This window comes from Pseudonaja textilis, chromosome 16 (assembly GCF_049901715.1).
Source record: "Pseudonaja textilis isolate UNSWEBS1 chromosome 16, rPseTex1.2, whole genome shotgun sequence".
Classification (NCBI taxonomy): domain Eukaryota; kingdom Metazoa; phylum Chordata; class Lepidosauria; order Squamata; family Elapidae; genus Pseudonaja; species Pseudonaja textilis.
This window is the reverse complement of record NC_142005.1, coordinates 5,085,109-5,103,041: the sequence shown is the minus strand read 5'-3', so window position 1 is coordinate 5,103,041 and position 17,933 is coordinate 5,085,109. Positions and strand designations below refer to the sequence as shown.

The 17,933-nt window shown below is 45.6% G+C and overlaps 1 protein-coding gene across 1 annotated transcript; it reads right to left on the bottom strand.

Annotated features, from left to right (window-relative positions):
• Nucleotides 1–239: 239 nt before the first annotated feature.
• On the bottom strand, nt 240–12,199 carry LOC113446571 (solute carrier family 22 member 6-A-like). The gene is made up of 10 exons (XM_026716291.2): nt 11,795–12,199; nt 11,447–11,550; nt 10,313–10,467; nt 8,831–8,999; nt 7,912–8,035; nt 5,778–5,893; nt 4,183–4,397; nt 2,852–2,960; nt 1,620–1,823; nt 240–360 (listed from the first exon to the last, which is right to left on the bottom strand). Exons 1-10 carry the CDS (start codon nt 12,197–12,199, stop codon nt 276–278), a joined length of 1,686 nt encoding a protein of 561 aa, XP_026572076.2. The 3' UTR covers nt 240–275.
• Between the last annotated feature and the right edge of the window lie 5,734 nt (nt 12,200–17,933).

Below are 17,933 nucleotides of genomic sequence, written 5' to 3'. Positions count from 1 at the left end.
TAAAAAAAAGACTGCAGAAGGATATTCCTTTATAATCAGCACAGCCATAGTTTTCTCCTCTGGTGTGCAAATATTGTGTTTCTTAGCCATGTTTGGACTTTCTACAAGGTCGTTCACAAGTTTCACGTCCAACCGATCTCATTCGGAGTTTTTTTGGATGAGGTCTCGTTGGCAACCCATTTGAGATGTCCCAGAAAAAGAGGATTTAGTTCTGGTGATAGGGAACAGGATGCTAAGATGAAAGTGGAAGGCGAGGAGGCTGTGATTTTGGCCCCTTAGCGTCCATCTTTGATGTGCTCAGATTTGTCTGAAGTCAGGAGAACCTTCAGTTGAAGTTCCTCTTCTTCATCCGGCTTTGATCTTGAGAAGAAAAGGTTGGAGAGAAATAATTTGTAGAAGGAGCAACCGTCAAAGATGACAGGAGCTAACGCAACGTTCCTCAACCTAGATGATCTACAAGGTCCCTTCCAACTCTGTTCGTCTATGTCAAGGGTCTTCAAACTTGGCAAGTTTAAGACTTGTGGACTTCAACTCCCAGAATTCCTGAGCTAACATGACTGGAGGAGGAGGAATTCTGGGAGTTGAAGTCCACAAGTCTTCAGGCTGTCAAGTTTGAAGATTCCTGATCTGTGTTATCTAACCTTTCCCACTTGAAAATGTGTGGGCTTCAACTCCCAGAATTCCCCCAGCCTGCGATGCGATGCGATGCGATGCGATGCTATGCTATGCTATGCTATGCTATGCTATTCGATGCTATGCTGGCTGGGAAATTCTGAGAGCTGAAGTCCACACATCTTCAAGTGACCAAGGTGGAAAAACTCACTTATCTCCAACTAGGAAGCAGCTAGGCTGAAGCTTACTGACCACCTTTGGCTACTGAATTAGATCAATGATATCTCCCTGTTATAGGGCTGAGGACCAATACATCTGGATTGGAGAACACATCTGGATGGAAGAGATTTCTTAGGTCCCTATTCACCTTCTAGATGTTTCTAGGAAGCCAAACAGACCCGCCACAAATACAGTACTTCTGTACTGATGTTCCCAGAAACAGGTTTAGAGATAGAGGAACGAACTAAGGGAAGGAAGGAAGGAAGGAGGGAAGAAATTAAGGGGGGGAAGGAGGAAGGAAGGAAGGAGACATTGGGAGAGAGGGAGGACTAAGGAAAGGAAGGAATGGGAAGGAGGAAGAGTTAAGGGAAGGAAGAAAGGAAGGAGAGAATGGGAAAGAGGAAGGACTAAGGGAGGGAAGGAAGGAAGGAAAGAATCAGGGAGAGAGGGAAGGACTCTAGGGCAGGGATAGTTCACCAATTCCCAAATCTTTCCACAGATGTTTTGCTGCTTGAGGGCCCCCCCTCCAAAATTCAACACCCCAACGATTAAAAACTGGCGGCCTTAACATTTTGCAACAGGGAAGACTTGAAAACTCTGGTGTAGATCATAGTGTCCCCTTTCTCTCGTTTCAAAAACAAGGAGAACCTCTCCTATCAGCCCCTAAAAAAAACATTTTCCATCTCTTTTCCGAGATGGAAAAAGAAAAGAACCCCCCCACCTGGGGAGCCCCAACCCCTTTCTTTCCCCCTACTCCCCCCAGTTGGAGAAGCGTGTTCGGTACCCACCGTCTTTCAACTTGTTCGATCGTCTCGGGCAACGGCGTGTTCCGTGTCTCTGGGAGGAAGCAGGTGAGGATGCCCGACAGGATGGGGGCCGCGCCGTAGATGATCAGGGGCAGCGGTGGGAAAAATTCCCCGCTCATCCTCACCAGGGGGGCCGCCATGCTCCCGATCCGAGCCATGGTTCCCCCCAGACCCATTCCAGATTGCCTGTTAAGCAGAAAGGATGCATTCATGGCAATAGCCCTTAGACTTCTATACCGCTTCATTGTGCTTTCCATCCCTCTCTAAGCGGTTTAAGAGTCAGTGTAGGTAGGTAGGTAGGTAGGTAGGTAGGTAGGTAGGTAGGTAGGAAGGAAGGAAGGAAGGAAGGAAGGAAGGAAGGAAGGAAGGACAATAGCAATAGCACTTTCTTATATACCGTTTCATTGTGCTTTCCATCTCTCTCTAAGCAGAGTCAGTGTAGGAAGGAAGGGAGGAAGGGAGGGAGGGAGGGAGGAAGGAAGGAAGGAAGGAAGGAAGGAAGGAAGGAAGGAAGGAAGGAAGGACAATAGCAATAGCACTTTCTTATATACCGTTTCATTGTGCTTTCCATCTCTCTCTAAGCAGAGTCATTGTAGGAAGGAAGGAAGGAAGGAAGGAAGGAAGGAAGGAAGGAAGGAAGGAAGGAAGGAAGGAAGGAAGGAAGGAAGGAAGACAGGGCAATAGCACTTAGACTTATATACCGCTTCATTGTGCCTTCCATCCCTCTCTAAGCAGTTTACAGAGTCAGCCTCTTGCCCCCAACAATCTGGGTCCTCATTTTAACCACCTCGGAAGGACGGAAGGCTGAGTCAAACCTTGAGTTAACCTTTGTTCCCCCTTTGAATCAGGATTAACTTGCCCTTTCCAGCCCCTTTGGAGGGAATCGGGTGCAGCCAGGTCAAAAGAGTGGCCCATCAAAGCTTGCATCCTGCTTTTTGGTCCTTGAAGGCCATCTAGTCCAACCCACCTGCTCAAACAGGAGACCCTATCCCGTTTCAGACAAATGGTTATCCAATCTCTTCTTAAAAACCTCCAGTGTTGGAGAACCCACAACTTCTGGGGGGAAGCAGTTCCACGGGTTAATCATTCCCACCGTCAGGAAATTCCTCCTTAGTTCTAGGTTGCCTTCTCTCCTTGATATATTCCCATCGCTTGTTTCTTCTCCTGCCTCCTGGGGCTTTGGAGAAAAGGTTGATGCCGCTGGCTTTACTCACCTGATTATGGTTGGGAAAAGCTCTCCAGAAAAGATGTAGGCACAATTGAAAGAAGCAGCCAAAGATCCCTTGCCAACCACCGCAAAAATCATCCTCAGAGTGCTCAAATCTAAGGAGACAAGAAACTCACAATCAGGCACAACATTTCCACTTGGGTTTCAGGAAAGAACGATATTTTTTTTTTGCACGAGAAGAAAGTGAGCTGGTGGGAAAGTGCTTTTTCAAAAAACTCACTAAGTCTACCTCAAAAATGAGAAAATTGGAAAATTGTAAATGCCTTCATTTTGATAGCCTCGAGCTTGGAAAATGAGAATAGAATAGAGCTGGAAGGGACCTTGGGAGGTCTTCTAGCCCAGCCCCCTGCTCAAGCAGGAGAACCTATCTCAGACAATAAATCCAGTCTCTTCTTAAACACCTCCAGTGCTGGAGTGCCCACGATTTCTAGTGGCAAGTTGTTCCACTGGTTAACTGTCCTCGCTGTCAGGAAATGTATAATTAATTCCAGGTTGCTTCTCTCCTTGATTAGTTTCCATCCATTGTTTCTTGTCCTGCTTTCAGGTGCTTTGGAGAATAGCTTGACTCCCTCTTCTTTGGGGCAGCCCCTCAAATACTAGAATACTGCTCTCATGTCACCCCTAGTTCTTCTTTTCTTCAGACTAGCCAGACCCAAATCTTGCAACTATTCTTCATATGATTTAGTCTCCATCATCTTAGTTGCTCTTCTCTGAACGTTTTTTTCCAAGGTCTCAACATCTTTTTTGCAGTATGGTGACCAAAATTGGTTGTCAGGTATTCCAAGTGTGGTCTTACTACAGTTTTATAAAGCCATACTAATACTTTACGTGATCTTGATTCTATGCCTCTGTTTGTCAAATTCTTTTGAACAACCTGAATTAAATAAGGCTCCTCCCCTTGACTGGTATTTGAATTATTATTGGTGTTGGAACATAGAACATAGAAATAGAATTGGAAGGAGACCTTGGAGGTCTTCTAGTCCAACCCACTGCTGGAGCAGGAGACAAATGACTGTCCAGTCTCTTCTTAAAAGCCTCCAGCGATGAAGTCCCGACGATTTCTGGAGGCAAGTTGTTCCATTGGCTGATTGCACTCAATGTTAGGAATTTTCTCCCTTAAAATGGGTTGAAATTAATACAGGTGGTCCTCGACTTAACGACCACAACCGAGCCCAGGATTTATGTGGCAAAGTGAGGCGTTTGGTCCCAATGTGGTGACTTTTCTCGCCACGTTTGTTAAAGGGAATATCACTGCAGTTGTGAAATTAGTCCCCCCGGTTATGAAGCCAGTCTGTTTACTCCTGGTGGTATCCTTACCTTGCGGCACAAAGATGTTGGCCAGGATGCACACGCCGGCCAGGATCAGCGAGAGGGCTTGGGAGAACCGTCGGCCCACGTACATGATGGTGATCACCGAGATGAACTTGGAAGGGATGTCGACGACGCCAAACACCAGCTGGGCCAGGTAGATGTTGAAATTGAAATTCTGCAGGTCCATGGCCAGCCCATAATAAGCGAAGCTGGTGGCAAACCTAGAACGGGAGGAGAGAATTGGAAAACTTGACACCCTCGCCCTCAAAACAGCCATTATTTTTCTTGGGGGGAGGGAGGAAATCTGGATCCCTTTGTCCCTAGGGATCAGAGAATCCTAGAGTGGGAAGAGATCCCAGAGGTCTTCTAGTCCAACCCTTGCTCAAGGCAGGAGACCTTAAACCATCCTAGTCAAATGGCTTTCCGGTCTACTTTTGAAAACCTCCAGTGATAGAGAATCCAAAACTTCTGGAGGCAAGTCGCTCCGCTAATTACCGGTAATTGTTCTCCCTGTCAGGGAATTTCTCCTTAATTCTACGTTGGATCTCTCCTTGATAAGCTTTCATCCGTTGCTTCTTGTCCTGCCCTCAGGTGCTTTGGGGAATAAGTTGACCCCACTCCCCTGTGGGATGGCCCTTCAAATATTGGAAGAGTGCTATCCTGTCATTCCTAGTACTTCTCTTCATTAAACTAGACGTCTAATTCAATTCCATGCTCATCTCAGGAAGGTCATCTAATTCAACGCTTTGCTAAGCAGGAGATCCGATACCATTTTGGATAAATGGCAGTCCAGTCTCTTCCTGAAAGCCTCCAGGGATGAAGCTCCCACAACTTCCAAAGGTAACTTCTGTTCCGTGGGTTGATTGTCCTCCCTGTCAGAAAATTCCTCCTTATTTCCAGGTTGAATCTCTCCTTGTTCAGTTTCCATCATTCTTCCTTGTCTGGCTTTAGAAAATAGCTTTACCCCCTTCCTCCTCTCTGGAGCAGCCCCTCAAATATTGGAAGATGTTCTCCTGTCTCCCCTGGTCCTTCTCTTCTTCCCTAGATTAGCCAGGCCCAGTTCCTGCAACCATTCTTCATATGTTTTAGTCCCCTAATCGTCTTAGTTGTTCTTCTCTGCACTCTTTCTAGAGCCTCAACATATGTTTTATAGTGTGGTGACCAAAACTGGATGCAGTATTCTGGGGCAGCCCCTCAAATATTGGAACACTGCTATCCTGTCTCCACTGGTCCTTCTCTTTATTAAATAAACTAGACATACCCAATTCCAGCAATCTATTCTGTGTATGTTTTAGTCTCCAGTCCTCTAATCATCTTTGTTGTTGTTCCAAACGTGCTTCTCCAAATTGGACTTTGGAAAAACCAAGTCCAGTTGCCTTTTGGAAAATAAAAGCATCTTTGGGATCAGCCCTGACCTTGGATGACTGAGAATCTTCGTGAACATCTTAGTGGTTCTTCTTTTACGGACTCAGCCTCTTTTGGGGTACCTTGTGGCCAGAGCTGGACGGAGGACTTGCAAAGTAGAATAACCTGGTTTGATGGAAAAGAAACCGCCATTCTGGAAAAAAGAGCAAGGAGCAGGGAAGAAAAACGACTCTTACCAGAAGAAGCTGACGCCAAAGGAAATTTTACGCATGCCCGGCGTGCGCACCAGATCGGCCATACTGTGTCTGGATTTGACGGAAGAACCCTCTGCCTGCATGCTGCCTTTCAACACCTGGGGAGGAGGAGAAGAAAAATCAGTGCAAGGCTTTGTCCACTCCCTGAATGAGCAAAGCAAACTGGGGAAAAAAATTGGGATTCTTGGAAGGAGAACTGGCCAATTGCTCGTCCAAAGAACTGCTAACGTATCATAACGTCTTTGTCCTTTGCTCTTCTAGAAGATTGGGGAAACCTTGGGGGCTGGGCTGCTGGGGACTCGCAGGGGCTCAGGAGAGCCCCCAATAACCTCAGAAAGACAAGACAAGCAGCAAGGGAAAGCTCCTAATAGGCTTAATCGAACTTCTGGGCGTCCAGCCAAGAGCATTTCACACCTTGTAAAATTGTTGCAAGCTAGATAAACAATCCACTCAGCACTTGCAAGGGAGAGCCATCGAGGAAATCAGATTGTTATATCCGGGAGATCGGTCCCGGGTAGATCGGGTTGCATAGAGACGCGAGACTCAAAGTGCACATTCAGCTCTTTATTGAATATACAGTTCGGTCCAGGACCTGCGAGCCGCTTGGCTTTATTCAGCCGGCCAGCGGCTCGGCGGCCAATGGCAGCGCTTTGAATTTCCCACGATCGGCTCGGCCAATCGCGGTAGATTCTTAGCGCACCAATCACAGTTGTTTAGTTAACCAATCGGGTTGCGGTCCGCGTGGACCAATCAGAACTTAGGATTTGGAGAATGTTAATATAGAACACAGATCACATAGCTACTAGCCTCCGAGTGGATTAATTCCCAAATAATAAGAATCCCATAACTCACCGGAAGTTCCCTCCAAGTTCCCTCTCACAGTCACTGCTAGTAAGCCTGGCTTCACCCAGTCTTTTATTGAAGTATTCAGTTAAATGCATGAAATAATAAACTACCTTTTGGGTATATATCTTTTTTTAGATAATTAGGGCAAAGAAGCGATGTCGAGTTGGCCGCACCCACTCAGCCACATGCCCACCCAGCCAATCATTAGGGCGGAGAGCCTCTTGCTAAAAAAATTTGAAGCCCGCCCCTGGAAACCTTTCTCCGAGTTGCAAGACAGCTGATAGAATCACAGAATAAGGAGGCTGGAAGTGACCCTGGAGGCCTTTTAGTCTAACCTCATGACCAATGGAGGAGTCCTTATACCATCTTGGACAGATTTACAGGTCATCCTTGACCACTCAAAGTTTACAACGGCCCTTTAAAGAGGACTGACGGCCGTTTTTCACACTTACAACCCCTTGCAATGTCTCCCTGGTCACGTGATTAAAATTCAGGCGCTGGGCAATGGACTCATATTTACGACGGTTGCAGGGTTCACGTGATCCCCTTTTGTGACCATCTGACGAGCAAAGTCAATGGGGAAGCCAGATACACTTTAAAACTGTGACTAACTTCCCACCCGTAGGGATTCACTTAATACCTGTGGCAAGAACGTCATAAAATGGGGTAAAACTCACCAAGCAACCGTCTCATTTAGCAGCAGAAATATTGGGCTCCCTTGTGGACATAAGTCAAGGGCTATGTGTATTCATTCATTCATTCATTCATTCATTCATTCATTTATTAAATTTATTAAATTTATTTTCCACCTGTCTTGCAGCCAAATGAGGCTCTGGCTGGCTTACAGCATTGAAACATTAAAACCTTAACAGATACATATTTCTAAAAACAAATAAAATGAAGATCACGACCCAAATAAAATTATATTTAAAAGATTGGGGAAGGGGAGAACAGGATGCATGGGGGAAGAAGGTGGGATTGCTTCTTTCGGTTGCCCAGTTTCAAAAGAAATTCCCAGCCTGGAGGCTGTCAGATCTGAGAGTGCAAAAGCTTTGCACACCAGCCCTGGAAGAGCAGAATCTATTGGTAAGAGCATCCAGAATCCCCCATTCACATCTCTGCCCTTCTCGATTCTGCATTGTTGGGCCAGCTCCACTAAAAAATTCATCACACCCCAGCCTTGGAAAATGCGGAATATCCTAGTTTTTATTGCATTTTGCAAAACAAAAGGGGGCGGGTGGATTTCAGGTGGAATAACGGGGCCTCGTACCTCCACGCTGAGTTTATTCCCTTCTTCCTTCTTCCCGTTAATCCAGGCAGCCTTCTTCAGCCCCTGCACTGCCTTCTCATGGTTCCCCGAAATGGCCAGCCACCGGGCGGATTCGACGAAAAACCTGCGGTCAAGAAGTTAATTTTGCAGCTCTCGGATAGCCCTGAGACCTAGTGGTTAGAGCTGGGCCTCGGAAAAGAGGATGGGAATTTAAGAGCGAAAGGAGGAATCGGATGGAAGGCAGAGAATTGTGTGTGTGTGTGTGTGTGTGTGTGTGTGTGTGTGTACATATACACAGAGCAGGAGGGAGAAAAAGAGAGAGAGAGAGAGAGACAGATGTGGACAGTATAATATACAAGATAAAACATTCGATTTAGATAAAAAACCAGAATGGAACCACCATAATATGGAGGTATAGAATTCGCAATGGGATAGATGTTATAATTCAATATCTATGGAAGCTAACCATCTCATTATTTACTTCTGGCCTGGCTGTGGTGGGATCCTCCGATAAAATAAAATTAAAAAATTATAAAACAAGAATAGAATAAAGCAGGGGAAAAAAAAAAACCTCCTGCCCAGTCCTAAAAATGAAAACTATTCCAGTGAGGAGAAAATAGAAGGCGTTTTTTGACTCTGCCAACCTAATAGATTTAACCGAGTTGTGAGGGACCTTGTAGGTCATCTAGTCCAACCCCCTCCAAAGCAGCATTTCTGACAAATGGCAGTCCAGTCTCTTCTTGAAAGCTTCCAGGGATGAAGCTCTTACAACTTTCAAAGGCAACTTCTGTTCCATTGGAAGGGACCTTGTAGGTCATCTAGTCCAACCCCCTGCCCCCTGCCCATGCAGGAGACCCTACACCATTTCTGACAGAATGGCAGTCCAGTCTCTTCTTTGAAAGCTTCCAGTGTCACCTACCAGGAGTAGAGGAAGAAGACGAAGAAAGGGAGGGAGACAGCCAGCTGCAGCCAGCGCCAGTCACGGATGAGATACGCCACGCCAGCCAGGATGAACTGCCCAGTTGTGTAGCTGTAACCATTGGTCGTGCCAACGATGGCCCGGTATTTGCTGGGAATCCACTCCATGCCTATAAAGAAAAAAGACACAACGTAAAATACTGCAGGGTAGTCCTCGGTTTATGACCACAACATTTCCGTTGCTAAGCGAGACAGTTGCGATGGGAGCTTTGCCTTCATTTTACGAACATCCTTGCCACAGTTGTTAAGTGCAGTCATTAAGTTAGTCACACAGTTATTAAGTGAACCGGGCTTCCCCATTGACGTTGCTCGTCAGACAGTCATTTTGGGCTCAATTGTGGCCGTACATTGAGGACTACCTGTAATCCTTATATCCAATACTCTGTCTGTGTGTGTGTGTGTGTGTGTGTGTGTGTGTGTGTGTGTGTGTGTGTAGTGTATATGTGTATATGTGTGTATGTGTGTATATGTGTATATGTATATATGTTTTCTTAAGTTTTCGCGGGTATTTATATGTATGGTATTCAGACGAACACTACACTGATGATGGCAGATGAGATTCTGCCGAAACGTCGCTACAACTTAAAAGCACAACTATAATGACGTGGGAAAATACCTGAACAAAGTATTTTTTTTTTGAATACAAAGCTGAATACCATACATATATATGTATATGCATACCTTTACATATAGTTTAGTTTACCTTTATTTTTTTATTGTCCTTGCACCTCGTACAATGAAATCAAACACCATCTTCAGTGCACATTGAAAATAAAACACAAACGCACATCCTTCACCCTCCACATATTGAACCGAACCCCCCTGACACTGCACCAACCCTGCACTCTACAGCAGCATTCAAAAGAGCTACTGCCCTGGGATAGAAGCTGTTTTTCAGCCTTTTTGTCCTTATTTTTATTATCTTGTACCGTCTGCCAGATGGTAATAATTCAAAAAATGGTTTCCTAGGATGAGATGGATCTTTGAGGATGTTTTGAACTTTCTTAAGGCAGCGGGAGCTATGAAGCTCTTCCAAAGAGGGGAGAGGGCAACCCGTGATCCTCAGGGCAATGACATTAACCCTCTGGAGCGCTGTCCTATCTGCCCCTGTGCAATTGGCAAACCCTACAGAGGTGCAGTAAGTTAAGATGCTCACTATGGGGCAGCAGTAGAAGGTCACCAGCAGTTTCTCATTCAGTTGTTGTTTTCTGAGAAGCCTCCGGTAGTAGAATCTCTGCTGGGCCCTTTTGACCATACACACACACACACACACACACACACACACACACACATACACACACACATACTCCCCCAAAAAAAGAAATATTGAGGAAGGGAAAAAATGAAAAGCACATTTTGCAGAACAGAGCGAAGGGGTTGGGAGCTTTGACTGGTGGGGAAGAGAGAAACGCTGGAGACTCACAGAGAGAAACTGAATTGAGGGAAATGCCGGACATTGCCATGCCACACAGGAAACGGAGGATGCAATAAATGGTGAAGTTGGGCGCAAAGGCCGTGCCAGCTCCGGCCACCCCCATCTGCAGATAGCACCAAACGATCAGGGATTTCCTGCCAAACCTGTAAGAAACAGACATTATAGTCACGTTTCGAACCGGGTGTTTTTGTTTTTACAGCCTGAGAAACTAGGGAGGGTCTCTAGTGAGCCTCTCGCCCTGCCTGTTGTACAGCTGAGGGCTGTGCTGTCTCTTATCTGACAGGGTCTCTTTGCTCCGTCTCCCAAGGTCTTTTCCCCCATATCCTTGCACACCCTCTGAACTCTTTCTCTAGATCTAGATTCTCTCCCCCCTCCTTTACAGCCTGAGAAACTAGGGAGGGTCCCATCCAAGCCTCTTTTTACATCCATTATGCAGCCGAGGGCTATGCTCTCTCTTATCTGCCTGTTCCCTTGGCAGCATCTCTTTGCCCTGTCTGCCAAGGTCTTCCCCACATACCATACCCACCATCTCCTTTACTGACTGATAAACTAGGGAGAGTCTGTTCTGAGCCTCTTGTCCTACCAGTTGAGTGTTATACTGCCTCTTATCTGACCATTCCTGGGCAGTATCTCTTTGCTTCCTCTCCCAAGGTGTTCCCCATATATCGTTGCACAGTCTAATAAGGTTGAACCCCTTTCCATAGATCTAGATTCTCCCCCTCTCCCTTCACAGCCTGAGAAACTAGGTAGGGTCCCTTCTGAACCTCTTGCCCTCTTGTCTGTTACAAAGCTGAGAGCTATGCTCTCTTTTCTGACCATTACTGGACAGGACTCTTCACTCTATCTCCCAAGGTCTTCTCACATACCATTACCCATACTTGCTCACATTCTTGTCCACAGATCTATATTCTCCCCCACTTTACAGCCTGAGAAACTAGGGAGGGTCCCTTCTGAACCTCTTTCTGCATCCATTACGCCGCTGAGGGCTCAGCTGCCTTTTATCTCACCATCCCCTTGGCAGCATCTCTCTGCCTGTCTCCCAAGGCCTTCCCCACATACCATTACACCCACTCCCAATCCAAAACTCTAACCCCCTACACCACGCTGCCTCTCACTGCTCACCTGTCCGAGAGATTTCCGATTAGGAGCGATCCAATCAGGACGCCAGCCATGTAAAGAGATTGAGCCATTTGTCTCAGGGACCGAGATTCGCACACTAGATTCCACTGGAAAATAGTTTTGGGAAGAGAAAGCCAAAACCATTGAGAATTTTTGCAGATCTCAAGTGCCCCCCTGATCATGCGTTGTTGGCTGGGGAATTCTGGGAGTGGAAGTCCACCCATCTTAAAGCATGCTGGCTGGGGAATTCTGGGAGCTGACGCCCACCCATCTTAAAGTTGCTAAACACTTACTCTAAGATATTTAAACTTTTCTCATCCCTTTAAAACCCCAAAATGGTTTCTTTCTCACCTCACTGACAATCGTGTTGCTGAACAAGCTCCGGTCATAAGTCCATCCATCTTCGCAGGCTTCGGTGTCAAATACCGTCTCGTTGCTAAGAGTCGCATTCGGGTCCAGGAACCGCCACTGCGGGGCCGTGAAACGCCGGCATTGCTCGGGCCGTCGGTTCGCGTCCGTCGGGACGGAGATCCTGAGGAGCTGATTGGCCCCCAAGTTTCCCATGGTACCATTTCCTTGACGAGTGGCGTTGGACGCGATGCGGATTTGGCAGTGATGCTGTGGGATGCCAGCTGTGAAGTTTTGCAGGAGGTTATGACTGGCCAGCATCATCAGAGGGATGGCTAGGAAGGAAACCATCATCCTTTGGAAACGGCCCATGCCTCCGACATTGTCCAGAATATCGGCAAACGTCATGGCGTCGCAGAGAGATGAGACGGCGGAGTCGGTTTCTGGAAATTGACAATCTTACAGCTGGCAAAGCAGTGGACAGCTCCCTGGAACCAGTCAAATCTGCAATTGGACAACTTCGATTCTGCAGCTTTTCTGCTGTTTCCCCAACCAATATCCTTTTGGCCCTATGCTTTGGGGTGAGGCCCATCCGGCTTTATATAAAACTTCAGCCGGGCTAGTTAAAATGTTACTGCGAGGGAAATTTCCTCCGCAGCGGTATGGGTAGCCAGAGAGGTTACGAATGGAATAAGAAACTAGTGAACTGGAAAATGAACTTAATATTGCGTCATTGGGCAGAGATAAACAAGATGGCGGAGTGACTTGAGAGCCACTGAAAATTGGCTGTATTTTTCCTCAGAGAAACCCCGCAATGGGGCAGCTTTCTGTATCTCCCCTCCACCAAGAAATATGCCAGATCTTATTTCGCGGAAGAAACAGGCCGATTCCAGATCCTTGCGGGGAAATCTAAGTGCTTCTCTGGAAAAGTGGCCATGTCATATAGAGCATTAAAAATCTCAAAAAGTTTTAATTTCAACTCTTGTAAAATGAGGTTGGACTATTCGTCCATAACCCATGCCCTCCTAGGGTGTATATGTTCTTTTGGGGGGCAATTTTTGTTAAACATGGTTGTTTAAAGAAGTGTTTCTCAAACTTGGTAACTTTAAGATGGGTGGACTTCAGCTCCCAGAATTGCACTCATTTTAAAGCATGCTAGCTAGGGCATTCTGGGAGTTGAAATCCAGATACCTTAAAACATTCTGAATGGGGAATTCTGGGTGTTCCCTGACTCTCCTCTGCTCCCCCCTCCGTTTTTTAATCAATTATATTGCCCATCATGTTGAAGAAAAGATCTTTTAATTTCAAAAGTTCTTAGTCAATTTCACCATTAAGGTCTCTGGTTTAATTTTCCACCTTTGTGCAAGCAACACTTCAGAGTATCATCTGTATAAATTGATTTCACTGCAGATTTGAAACCTGGTAGATTTGGCAATTTTTTTTCCAGTGAAGTGAAGCAAAGCAAGGTAATAAAACGAGAGACAGGGAGGGAGAAAATAGATGAGAGAGGGAGGGGGAGTGGGGGAAGGAGAGCCAGTGGGGTGGAAGAGAGGGAAAAGACAGGCAGGCAGGCAGGCAGGCAGAGAGATATGGATGGATAGATAGATAGATAGATAGATAGATAGATAGATAGATAGATAGATAGATAGATAGATAAGATAGACAGAATATAGATGATACAGAGAGAGACAGAGATAAGACAGACAGACAGGATAGACAGGATAGATAGAATATAGATGATAGAGAGATAGAGTCTAAGATATGATAGGTAGGTAGTTAGGTACTTAGGTAGGTAGGTAGGTAGGTAGGTAGATATGATAGATAGAATATAGATGATACAGAGAGAGACACAGATAAGATAGATAGGCAGGCAGGCAGGATAGACAGAATATAGATGATAGATAGAGTCTGAGATATGATAGGTAGGTAGTTAGGTACTTAGGTAGGTAGATAGGTAGGTAGGTAGATATGATAGATAGAATATAGATGATACAGAGAGAGACACAGATAAGATAGATAGGCAGGCAGGCAGGATAGACAGAATATAGATGATAGATAGAGTCTGAGATATGATAGGTAGGTAGTTAGGTAGTTAGGTAGTTAGGTAGGTAGGTAGGTAGATATGATAGATAGAATATAGATGATACAGAGAGAGACACAGATAAGATAGATAGGCAGGCAGGCAGGATAGACAGAATATAGATGATAGAGAGATAGAGTCTGAGATATGATAGGTAGGTAGTTAGGTACTTAGGTAGGTAGGTAGATATGATAGATAGAATATAGATGATACAGAGAGAGACAGAGATAATCAGGCAGGCAGACAGAGATAGGCAGGCAGGCAGGATAGACAGAATATAGATGATAGAGAGACAGAGATAGGTAGGTAGGTAGGTAGATAAATAGATAAGAGAGATGATAGAGGGATGATAGATAAGATAGATAATAGAGAAGTAGATAAGATAAATGACAGACAGATGATAGATATAAGATGATAGAAGTAGATGAAAGATATAAATATATAAAATATGTGATAGATGAACATAGATGAGAGAGAGAGAGAGAGAGAACTGAGAACTGAGAAAGAGATCAGTTGTAAATGTGAGGATCTGTTGTCAGTCACTTTTTTCAGTGCCGTTGTAACTTTGAACAATTACTAAATGAATGGTTGTAAGTTGAGAACGACCTCTAACGTGGCTCATCATAATTCTGGACTCTTTTCAGAAAACCTAGCTTCCTGGTGGGAAAGCCCTGGTCTGCTATTCTGACCATGGCTGTCGCACAGTTCTCTTCCCACCTCGGCCGCCTTGGTTTTCTAACTACTAAAACTGTACGACGTTTTTATAGTCCAAGAGCCCGGCCAGCCCAGGGCTGTGGTGGGCTGAGGTGTTTCCAGCTCGACTTGCCCTCCAGTTACAAGCCACCATCCATCCTTCATAGGTGAACCCAGCCCCTAACCTGCTCCAGAGGGCACCTGTGAAAATTTGGGTGGGATCCCAAGTTGCCCCCGATCTGCCCTGGTTGATGATTTGCTTCCTCCGGTCATCGCGTGCAAAGGTCCGGGGTGCCCTCCTTGGTAAGGTGGCATCGCTGGCAACCGACGGTCGGAAAAGCAGAGCAAGAGGTCCAGGGAGCGGCAGTGACCAAGCGCAGTGAGGCGTCACCCAGCTGGCTTCAACTCAACCGGTCAAGGGGAACGAACTCTGAGGTTCACCGGTTTAGGACAGGGAGGAAAATTAAGAATCAGCCGTTTCTCCTCCAAATTGGAAGGCGGGGTGTGTTTAACGCCAGGAAGAAAGCGAGAAACTCATCCAATGTTAAGGTCAGAAACCAGAGGTATACAGCTAGTCCTTGACTTACGACCAAATATTGAGCCCAATATTTCTGTTGGTAAGCGAGGCAATTATTAAGTGAGTTTTGCCCCATGTGGCTTAACAACTGCCTTGCCACAGTTGTTAAGCACAGTCTCTGCAGTTTTTAAGTTAAGGAACCTGGTAGTTAAGTGAACCGAATTCATCAGAAGGTCGCAGAGGGGATCACGTGACTCCTGGAAACTGCAACCGTCATAAATATGAGTCACTTTTTCCCAGTGCTGGTGTAATTTTGAACGGCCACTAAATTAACCCCTCGTGAGTCAAGGACTACCCTGTACGCTCATTTTAAACTTGGTTCCAGGAGGAATCCATTTTCTGGATCTGCACCAGCTAACCTCCCAATTATCTAAAGGTGTTGGACGACACAGCACGACACCCCGTCACTAAGCCAAGTTCAAAATGAACCTCAGTTCAGTGGTGCCAATGTTGCGCCACGCTGTTCCGCTGACCCGGTTAAACGGGTGTGAAAACCCAGGGATGGGCGGCTCGAAAATTAACCCAGATTGCAGAAATCATTCAAAGCCTATTGTGAATAGGTAAATTGAGAGGTTGGGCTTCCATTCTACTTGTTGGCCAGGTGGGATTCAAAAGAATTTACTACTGGTGGGCGTGGCAGGGGAAGGTTACTACAAAATCCCCATTCCCTCCCTACCCCACTAGCCTGCTTTCCAGCTCTGTTCTCCTGCGCAGGGCAACCAAAGAAGGCCCAGCCAATCAGCTGAGACTCGGGAGGCGGAGAATAGATGGGGGCGGGGCCAGTCAGAGGCGGTATTGGCCGGTTCTTCGAACTATTCAAATCTTCCGCTACTGGTTCTCCAGAACCGGTCAGAACCGGCTGAATACCACCTCTGGGTGGGAGGGGCATATTTCCAAAATCTTGGAGAAGACTCTTCTTTCTGCTTGGATTACTAATACCTTTGCTGCAATAGCTCTGTTCAGATAGACCTCGGGTTACAACCATTCATTTAGTAACTGAACCTACAACGGCACTGAAAAATGTGATTCGTGACCGTTTTTCACGCTTACAACCGTTACAGCATGAGAGGAATTAGCTGGCATTTTTGAAACTCAGTCCCCAATCCTCAGTTTAGCAATTGGCAATTTAGCAATTTAGCAGTCCCCAATCCTCAGTTTAGCAATTAGAATCCAGAAATGGACCAATCCATTAGAACCAGATTCACAGAGTTGGAAGGTACCTTATAGGTCATCTAGTCCAACCCCATGGCCAAGCAGAAGACCCTATACCATTTCTGACCAATGGCAGTCCAGTCTCTTCTTGAAAGCCTCCAGGGATGAAGCCCCCACAACTTCCAAAGGCAACTTCTGTTCCATGGGTTAATTGTTCTCACTGTCAGAAAATGTCTCCTTATTTCTAGGTTGACACTCTTCTTGACCAGTTTCCATCCATTGTTCTTTGTCTGGCCTTCGGGTGCCTTGGAAAATAGTTTGACCTCCTCCTCCTCTCTGGGGCAGCCCCTCAAATATTGGAAGATGCTCTCCTGTCTCCCCTGGTCCTTCTCTTCCCTAGACTAGCCAGGCCCAGTTCCTGCAACTGTTCATCATATGTTTGAGCCTCCGGTCCCCTCATCACCCTAGTTGTTCTTCTCTGCACTCTTTCTAGAGTCTCAATATCCTTTTTTATAGTGTGGTGACCAAAACTGGATGCAGGACTCTAGGTGTGGCCTTACTAAGGCTTTATAGAGTGGTATTAGTACCCCCCTTGATCTTGATTATATCCCAATAGTCTGTTTTATCCAGACTAGGTTTATTTGCATTTAACCAGGTTATACAGATTATTATATAGGTTATATAAAGCCTTGGTGGCGCAGTGGTTAGAGTGCAGTAGTGCAAGCTACTTCTGCTGCCTGCCGGCTGCCTGCAATTTGGCAGATCGACTCTCATAAGGCTCAAGGTTGACTTAGCCCTCCATCCTTCTGAGGTGGGTAAAATGAGGACCCAGATTGTTGGGGACAAGAGGCTGACTCTGTAAACCGCTTAGAGAGAGCTGGAAAGCATTACAGAGTGATATATAAATCTAAGTGCTATTGCTATTATGGAATGAACGGTTTGTGGATTGATGCAATCAGTTAAAATTTAAATTGGCCCGCTTCATCAAGTTTGCACCCAGCATTTAATTGATCTGATGGAGCATTTTGGGTGAAACCAGAATGGCAGATAGAGAAAATGAAAGTGGATATATCAATAGTTCAATCTCTGGACTTTAATTCATTTTATAGAGAGGAGTTGGGCCCCTGAATGTTTCATCCAGGGTAGATACCTTGAGCTGGGTTTCTAGCAGGACTACCAGATTCTGTAACAGCTTTGTTGCCAAAGCCATCCTTCTGGTAAATCCGCAGGATTCGTTTTTCTCACCATGTATATGCAGACATCCAAACTAGACTGTGTCGTTTCTCTGGGTCAGATATGTGTGTGTATGTGGGCATAAATAATTTTTTGTCATGATTATGTAGTATATATTGGAGGTGTCGACCCTTTGAGAGCTGTATGCAGTGGTATCTCATTTTAATGTATGCTAATTAGTGTACATTTAAAGTGACAATAAAGTTATTATTCTATTCTATTCTATTGTATACTATGCTATGCTATGCTATGCTATGCTATGCTATGCTATGCTATGCTATGCTACGCTACCCTATGCTACGCTATGCTACACTACTCTACTCTACTCTACTCTGCTCTACTGTAATTCTATTCTGTTCTTATTCCATATTCTGTTCTTATTCCTATTCTATTCTCATTCCATATTC